The sequence below is a fragment of the Trichoderma harzianum genome (assembly GCF_003025095.1).
Source record: "Trichoderma harzianum CBS 226.95 unplaced genomic scaffold M431scaffold_11, whole genome shotgun sequence".
Lineage (NCBI taxonomy): Eukaryota > Fungi > Ascomycota > Sordariomycetes > Hypocreales > Hypocreaceae > Trichoderma > Trichoderma harzianum.
Genome location: NW_020209259.1, coordinates 1,355,482 through 1,364,091, shown reverse-complemented (window position 1 = coordinate 1,364,091; position 8,610 = coordinate 1,355,482). Strand labels below are relative to the sequence as shown.

At 42.7% G+C, this 8,610-nt stretch overlaps 4 protein-coding genes across 4 annotated transcripts; 1 reads left to right on the top strand and 3 right to left on the bottom strand.

Annotated features, from left to right (window-relative positions):
* Positions 1-2,006: 2,006 nt before the first annotated feature.
* On the bottom strand, positions 2,007-3,194 carry M431DRAFT_230747 (hypothetical protein). Its single transcript, XM_024913639.1, has 2 exons — positions 3,053-3,194; positions 2,007-2,964 (listed from the first exon to the last, which is right to left on the bottom strand). The coding sequence occupies exons 1-2, from the start codon at positions 3,066-3,068 to the stop codon at positions 2,105-2,107; spliced, it is 876 nt and encodes a 291-aa protein (XP_024771671.1). The 5' UTR covers positions 3,069-3,194; the 3' UTR covers positions 2,007-2,104.
* Positions 3,195-3,567: 373 nt separating this feature from the next.
* On the bottom strand, positions 3,568-4,275 carry M431DRAFT_92666 (hypothetical protein; the record flags this gene model as incomplete). Its single annotated transcript, XM_024924387.1, has 1 exon — positions 3,568-4,275. The coding sequence occupies one exon, from the start codon at positions 4,273-4,275 to the stop codon at positions 3,568-3,570; it is 708 nt and encodes a 235-aa protein (XP_024771670.1).
* Positions 4,276-5,210: 935 nt separating this feature from the next.
* M431DRAFT_92361 (hypothetical protein) lies at positions 5,211-6,322 on the top strand (the record flags this gene model as incomplete). The annotated part of the gene is made up of 4 exons (XM_024924345.1): positions 5,211-5,318; positions 5,378-5,607; positions 5,678-6,012; positions 6,072-6,322. 4 exons carry the CDS (start codon positions 5,211-5,213, stop codon positions 6,320-6,322), a joined length of 924 nt encoding a protein of 307 aa, XP_024771669.1.
* M431DRAFT_19140 (hypothetical protein) lies at positions 6,167-8,240 on the bottom strand. Its single transcript, XM_024913207.1, has one exon. It carries the CDS (start codon positions 8,138-8,140, stop codon positions 6,362-6,364), a length of 1,779 nt encoding a protein of 592 aa, XP_024771668.1. The 5' UTR covers positions 8,141-8,240; the 3' UTR covers positions 6,167-6,361.
* Between the last annotated feature and the right edge of the window lie 370 nt (positions 8,241-8,610).

Genomic DNA, 8,610 nt, shown 5'->3' with positions numbered 1-8,610 from the left:
CTTTCTATATTAAAAGAAAAAGAAAAAAACTTAATATAAAGATATTTTTATATTAATATACTTTTATAATATAAAAGTTTTTTTTTTTTTTTTAATTATTACTATAGTATAATGTAAATTAAATAATAAATAAATTACTATAATTTATTTTCTAATAGCTAATTTACTAAAGTTAAGAACTTATATTTAAGAGGTATTTTCTAATGTAATTATTTAAAAGTAATAACTAAGGTTAAAAATTAAAATTAATAGTTTAATAAAGGAATTTATTATTATTAAATAAATTAATATATATAAAAAAAAATAAATAATAAATAATAAAGAATATATTATAAAGTAAAAATAAGTTATTTATATTTAAATAAATAAAGTTTTAAAAATAAAATTAATAAAAAAAAATATTATATTATAATTTAGTTTTTATAATTATAATAATAAATTTATAAAGTAATTAATTTTAAATAAATAATAGATTAATTAATTAATTAAAAATAAATTATTAAAATTATAAAATAATTTATAATAAAATTATTAACTTTTATAAATAATTTAGCTTAATTAACTAAGTATATAAGTTTATTTTATATTATTTATTAAAATATTTAAATAATTAATTATTATTAATATAATAATACTTAAATTAAATATTTAAATATTCTTTTTATAGTTAATAATAAAATTATCTATTACTAATTTAATTGCTTTACTAATATAAACTATAGAACTATTCTAAAGTTTATCCCTTGGGAATAGCTAACCTATACTAACCTATAGGCACCAGTTTATTACACCCTAGTTATTTAAAATCTCTGACAAAGGTGTAATCTTATTATTTATTACCTCTACCATAGTTATATTATTACTTTATAATATTTATACTTAAACTTCTTAGCGCATTTACCTATAGTATCTCAGTAGAGCTAATATTAATTAAAAAAGCCTTTGTTTTACATTATAAACTTTATTTTAAAATTAGTATATATAAAGATTTTAAAGTATATTTTACCAGTCTATCGAACTCACTTAGTAGTATAAAGTTCTAAGATGCTACTATAGCTTATCCGGCTCTTTAAAGTCGTGACTATAGCATCTGGCTCCTTTAATATGGCAAACAGTGCTACCTTTAAGGTCCCAGTCCACGTTCTTATACGGCAGATGCTTATACATACCCCCGTAAGCGATATATTGCATTATTGAAGGGTTATTTAATAGTCGCTTATTTTCTAACGCGGCCAATGTTTGCCCTGCTCATTTATTAGCGTCGATATGGCAGCACACTTGAAATGGATGCTCACAAGGAATTGGCTCTGTTTCTGGCTCTGGAGGAGGCGACGGTTTGGGCGACGGCGGCGGCGGTGGAGATGGTATGTCTGATGGCCACACATTCTCTATATCTTTGAAGTGCTCCATTGCAGTGGATGTCGAAACATGCGGTGGGCTCAGGTGTCATACAAGCTGCTGTCGAGGGCGGGAGAGAGGAGAGAGGAGAGAGGAGAGAGGAGATGAGAGAGAGAGAAAGTGAGAAAAAAAAAAAATACAAATAGAGAGTGAGGGGGAGAGAAAGATAAAGAGAGAGATAAGTAGAGGAAAGAAAGGGCGCCCATAAGTACATGAATTTTTTTTGCGATGAGCTGGCCGTGCACCTGCTTAACTCGATGAAACGAAGAAGCAGGAAGGAGCAACATTGGCAGCACTTGCGCATCGTGAACAAACCATGATAGCCATTTGCACGTACCTATGCTCGGCAAAATGATGCGATATCTATATCTTATCAGCTGATATATATAAGGTAGTATATATGGTAGTATATACATATATTTCACCAACAACAGGAAGAATAGCTATCCAGAACCTTGGTTAGGTGAATGCCTTCTAAAATGTTTACCAATTGTTCTCTAAGTACGACTGCAACTCTCTTCTTGTGTCGATGCTTCCTGCTGCTACCTATCCATTAGTATCAATATATACATGCATAGTATATCACCTTTAAATTTACGAGACGGGGTGCGGGATACGGTATATTATAGGTGCACTGGATAGTCATTTCTATTTTAAACTATGTACATGCTAATTGTTTTCCAGACATCATATCTCATAGCGCTTCTTAATAGTCTGTTGAACTGGCAATCTCCTTCCATGCCTGACAGATATCAATTGCCGATTGTGCCGACTTGGTGATTTCCTCAATGGCATCCTGTCCCAAAGGCAGGAATTCTGGCAGTTCCTTGCCTTGGGCTACGCCGCTGGAGGTCACGACGTCGTAGATGACTTGAGCTCCCTTGACAGGGTCGCCAGGCTGCTTGTTGGCCTCGCGAGCAATACCCTCCTTGACTGCTTCGCTGATTGCTCTGTAATCGGCGATGCCGTCGCTCCCGTTTGATGTTCTGAAGTTGCCGTCCTGTTTCAGCAGTTCCGTTCGGAAGCGGCCAGGCTCTACAAGCAGATGTTTGATGCCCAGAGGCTTGACTTCGCTGGCGAGACCGAAACTGAGCCACCGGATAGCAGCCTTGGATGCGTTGTATATGCTGGCCGCGGGGTGAGCGAACCATGCGGCCATTGACCCGATGGTCACCAGGGTTCCAGATCTCTTTTCTCTTAGGTGAGGAAGAATGGCACGGTAGACGTTGAGAGCACCAAAGACATTGGTTTGAAACTGCGCATATGTGTCCTCTGGTGTGAGATCCTCGAGGATGCCGGTGTGAACATAAGCTGCGCAGTTGACGACGATGTCAATGGGGCCGTGAACCTTGACAATGGCATCAACATCAGCCTTGATCTTGTCTAGTGGCTCATTCTGGTCAAGACGAGCGACTTGGATGTTATTGTCTGTGATGTTCTGAGCTCTAGTCAGAGAGCGTGTTGTGGCAATGACCTTGTTGCCCTGCTTTGCGGCAATGATGGCGAGGTGCAGGCCGAGGCCGGACGAAGCACCAGTGATAAGCCAAGTTTGAGGAGCCATTGTCGCTATGAAGATGAGGATTCTTGGTAAGTTTATGATATGAACGGCTGCTCCTTCTCTTGTTGTTTGGTCGATGGTAGAAGTTTAACATACCATATCGCAAGGACATCGCCTTTCTTTTATACCTGGATTCTCAAGCCACCTCATACATCCTCTCTCTCCTCATCACCCGACCATCTCGATAGTCTGGCTTCGGTATGACTCAATTCATATCGCTGTTACATCTTAGTTCCTCCACATTTTGAGGGAATCTTCACTTCTTGAAGCAATTCGTGGCTATTTGCCTTGATTTATTTGTCTAGCAGGGCCGACCCGAGAGCGGACGGGAGCGGACTCGAGCGGACTCGAGCGGATAGTGGATTCCTCGACCGAAAAACTCGGCGATTACTACGCAAAAATCCGGGGCCACCACATGCGGAGATAAAATCTGAGCCCACAGTGGCGGTTAGATTTCCCGCGGGCTCAGTCCGAGTTGGAGCTCCGTTCATTGGAGATTTCGAGAAGAGCCTTCGATGTAAGAGAATGTCTATAAAGGGTAATAATTGGAGTAAACTATATAAAACACTTTAAAAGGACAGCCTTAGCTGTTGCCACCTCTCGAGATCAGCTCACATACATGTATTGTCCTCTTTCCCTCTGTAAGTCGATTCTGCTTCGCCTTCTGCAGCTTTGGCGCGAGCAAATTGCTTGACGAATTCGTCCACGCTTTGTGCTCCCTGTACCCGGTATTTATCATTGATGATGAATGTCGGTACAGCTGTGACACCCATTCTCGTTGCTTCATTCACCTCTTCCTCCACTTCTCTTTTCCCGTTGTCGCTAAGGAGCCATTCCCTTGCCTCCTTTGGATCCAGCCCTCCTCGCTCGGCAGCCTTGACGAGATCGTCAATGCTAGTGATGTCGCCGCCTTCCTCAAAGAACATCTTCATGATTTGGTTCACGACCTTGTTCTCCATTGCATTGCCCTTTGATTTGCCTAGCTGAACAAGCCGATGAGAATCTCTGGTATTGCCGATTAGAGATTTGAATGTGAAGTTAAGACCTTCTTCGGCGCCTGTCTGCGCCAGCCGTTCGTGGATTGCGTCGACTCGACTGAAGCTTCCGAACTTCTTTGCCACGTGTTCTCGCACCGGTTCCGACTTGAAGGATGCATGAGGATCGAGGTAGAATGCATGCCAGGAGATGGTAAAGTTGTCGGTTTCGCCTTTTGGAATGGCATTGCGAAACGCAGAGATGGCTCGATCTAGGCGTGCCTTGCCCAAAAAGCAAAATGGACAGACATTGTCGGAGATGATTTTGATGGTAAAGTTCGTCATGACGATTGACTACTGACAGATTCCGACAAATAGAGTAGGGATACAGAGCTCAGAGAAGACGAAGGAGAGAAAGGAACGAGGAGACGAGCGGAGAGCCATATATATGACACGGAGGTGGGTATAGGCTTAGTCATGGTTCAATAAGAGTCTAACATTGTTTTTAAAGTAAATAACACAATGCCGATGAGAATTACTTATTGACATTGCGTACAGATTCTCTAAAGTTGAGATGTTGCTAGGGCGAACGCATACAAAGCAAGTAACAACTCGGCACAGCTCACCACCACCGCCTTGGAGATTCCCAGCTGGTTCACTTTTGCATTGCAAAATCGATTCGAAAAGAAAGCCCTCCAATACTATTGGAAAATATGTTATTTGAATTAGGGCATGCGCATATCTACAACGATATCGCGAAGAAATTAAAAGTGCGTTCGCTGCTGAATAAGCCGGAGACTTTCAGCTCGGGAGGAACGTGGGATGAACGCAATCCATTGAGAATCACAGCCCGGCTTACGTATCCAACAAGCTAACATAGTACGAGTACGTTGACGAAAAGGAACGAGCTGTAACTCCATAAATTGGCCTTGTTTCTTTTAGGAAAAGCAGCGGAATGAGTGACGACGTGGATCCAGAGTACCAAGACCTCTTTACCCGTTTTGGAAACCGCGCGGTGAAGCTGTCGCAAGCGACTTCAACAAGACAACGTTTGAAGGCGACAAAATGAAACATAAATCGAAAAGGGGATTGAGCAGCTTAGAAATCGACATCATACGATGCGACATGGAAGAATTGGGAATTGTTGTGTCTTCAATGCTATATAAGTCATGAGATTCTCGTAAACTTGGAACTAAAACATCCTCAAGTCAAACATCGCTATAAACGCAGATCCAACATTCTCACAAACACCATTTTTAACAACACCAATATTCGCAATCATGTCAAAAGTTATCGCAGTCGCCGGCGGCACTGGTAGCGTGGGTCGCACCATCGTTGAAGAGTTGAAAAAGTCCCCTCTATACGATGTCATCGTCTTGGCTCGCAAGGTAAGTTAGAAGCATGCACGATTACTACTGCTCTTATCAACGCTAAGGCCAGAATAAAGGTTCCAGAGGTGAATGATAAAGAAGCACCTGTCGTTGCAGTGGACTACAGCAATGTCGAAGAAACTGCGCAAAAACTAGCTAGCCACAAAGTGGACGTTGTCATCTCTACCATCAGCGTGATTGATGAAGTTTCTGGGGTTTGCCAAGTCGACCTGGTCAAGGCAGCCAGCAAATCCGGCACTGTCAAACGCTTCATCAGTAGTGAATGGGGTACTCCTCATACTGAAGTGTGAGTTCAGCCTCATTTTTCGCCTCTTTCCAATTAATATGTACATACTAACTTTATTCCTACATCCTAGATCTCCCATGTATAAGATTCGAGAAAGTACCGTGATAGAGCTTCGCAAGACCGGCTTGGAATGGACTCGAGTTGCCAACGGCTACTTCATGGACTACTACGGTATGCCTCATGTGAAGACGTACCTGAAGCCTTTGTTCTTCGTGGTAGACCCGCCGAACAAGACTGCTGCCATCCCTGGCACGGGAGATGAAGTACTTTCCTTTACCTATACTTTTGACGTGGCAAAGTTTGTTGTCGCATTTCTGAGTCTGCCCAAGTGGGAGGAGATTACTTACTGCTATGGCGAAAATTCAACATTCAACAAGCTTGTTGCGCTTGCTGAAGAAGCTCAGGGTATGTTATTCCATTTCATGTATCTCATCGAAGTCAGGACAATGCTAACTGATTCCAAGGCACCAAGTTCAAAGTTACCTACGATCCTCCCGAAAAGCTCGCAAAGGGAGAGATTACAGAATTGCCTTCTCACCCTGCGTTATATCCATACTTTCCGAAGCCAGCGATGCAAGGCTTGTTCTCGCTTTTCGCCTCATGGGTCCTTGATGGCAGCCTAAAAGCCCCAGAAGACAAGAGCCTGAACGCCAAATTCCCCGAAATCAAGACCACTAAGTTGGCCGAAATCGTCGGTGCCTGGAAGGGACATTAAGATCGGACGAAGTAGCAGCAATGGCCAGTCATATTAGCATTAGATAAGTAGAGGTATTGAGCTTAGTATACGGAAGCAATAAGTGAAATCCCAGTTTTCCACATCTCTCTCCCCACGAGTGCTCCAGACTTGTCCCATAATCCTCAGCGCTTCAAGGAGCGTGCCGAATGCTGACAAGTTTCCCATTCTGGAAGCAATTATTCGGAATGTTTCTTCTTGGTCAGTGGAGGCAAGGCAGCCAACGACACAAAATGGCCAAGCGAGGCTGCGTAAAATTGCCGGTGATGAAATTTTATCAAGAATTTGGATAGCGGATGAGACATTCTCTTGTATAATCTCGTGCTGTTCTTGCCACCCGGAAGTAGTAACAAACAGGTAGAGAACAGTAGCATGTGCCCATACCAGACTATACGAGGTGGAGTCAATGGCTTCCAATAGAGCTTCAGGGTTAGAATAAGCCTGAAAAGAACCTATAGAAGCCACAGGCTTTCCCGGGTGATCTTTGAGGCTCTTTATGCCATTCTGGAGTTTTTCAGCAATCCTGTTGCCCTCAACGAGCAAATCATCCCGTGATACTCGTCCCTGCCTTTTGCCTTCTACTAAAGAAGCGATGTCGGCAATTAAGAGGAGAATCCAGCTTTGACAACCCACAGAATCTTCCAAGTCTAATAATAGTCGACGCGAATCCCCTGGTCTGCATCCGTCATTAATCAGAAGAGAATGATATTCCCGCAACATCGGCGCATCTCCAAGAATAGTTGCAGAAATTATATCCGCAAATATGATGACAGCCACGTAAAACATAAAAGCCCCCTGAGCTGGATTAAAAATTCTGTGTGACGAACTCACAGCTGCCCATCCAGTTTTCTGCATCTTGGCTAATACAGAGTCGAGATCCATTCTGCTGCCATCTTGAGGGTCATTTTGTTCGAATATCTCTTTAAAAAGAGATACTGCGGCGTTAAGATGAATACCCCATTCGTTAGTTGCTGAAATGTTTGTCTCAAACACCAAAAGCTGCACAACACCTTCCATGAGGTGCGCCTTTTCCTCGGTCGAAGCGAGTTCTCCACAAGCTGCCAGATCTTCTATTCCTTGTCGCATGGCCTTGATTGCGGTATCCACGTGAGATATAAGTTTCCCTTCGACGAGTCCTTTGCATACTTCGTGCTCTCCATTTGCGATGTCCGTCATGACTAGAATAAAAAAATATGTGCTGAAGCCCATGGCCGTGTGGAAGAGTGGCATGCTCTTTCTCAGTGTTGCCAGCAGCCAGCCGCGTCCTCCTTTAAAAATGGAGGGGCGGTAGAATGGGAACAGAAAAGGGAAAGCATAGTCCAAAAACGTAATCTCGAGATCAGTGTCAATGTCGTTGCTGATTCCGAGTAGAGCAGCGTTGTCAGAATGGCTTTCAGGCCGGCCGCTTTCAGGCGGCGAGAAGCCATTTTTGGAACATCCATAGCAAGATAATTCCATGAGAGCTCCCTCTTGGGCTTGAATATTCTGCCTAGACTGAGTCTTTGTGGAGGGGCGACCAGCTACAGCTGAATCTGTCTTCGGCTTCCTCACCCTTCCGAGCGGCAGGACTTTTACATAACTCTTTTCGCGGCGACATTCTGCCTTTTCTTTGATCTGCGCTTTGATTCGATCTGCAAATTGATCTCGTTCGAGATCATTATCAACCCAGCTTGGACGGTTGTTGCCATTGTAGCATGTAATGTCAAGTGAGTGACAGGCACTGCAGGTGGGCCGCTTTCGGTCGCACTTCTTCTTGCGAACCCGACAAGTCCAGCATGTTTCAGTAGATGAGCGACTCATTGAAGATATTAAACAAACACGATGATGTTCGATATGACAGTATTTGATAGTATTTGATGTCTTCACAGTAGTCAATAGCTGTTAGCACCTCTCTCACTTTAAAGAGATATTCGTCTGAGAAGAAGCAGCATTGAATCAGCAAAGAAGAACGTCAGCCAGGGAATCGTCAGCTGCACCAAAACGTATGTCCGCGCGGTCTCCAATCTAGGTTTAGCTGATTTCCAGCCGGAACTCCGCGATCCTTCCTTTGTCCAATGACAAGGGTTAGACAGTTAACAAGAAGAGCATGAGTGAGAAGTTTATTCGATGAGAGACTAAAGATGCAATTTCAGATCCTAGTGACCCAATTTAGCGGAGTTCGGATCTCTCCGCTGGTGGATTTTGCCAATGAGGATCAACGCAACGCGGAAAAGACGCCTCTCGGAGGTTATTATGTGATTAATCCCTAAACACCATCACCCCCACATCTG

Bases quoted from the DNA above. Each gene is read 5' to 3' on its own strand.
- M431DRAFT_19140 (XM_024913207.1), bottom strand. From the start codon at position 8,140: ATGAGTCGCTCATCTACTGAAACATGCTGGACTTGTCGGGTTCGCAAG.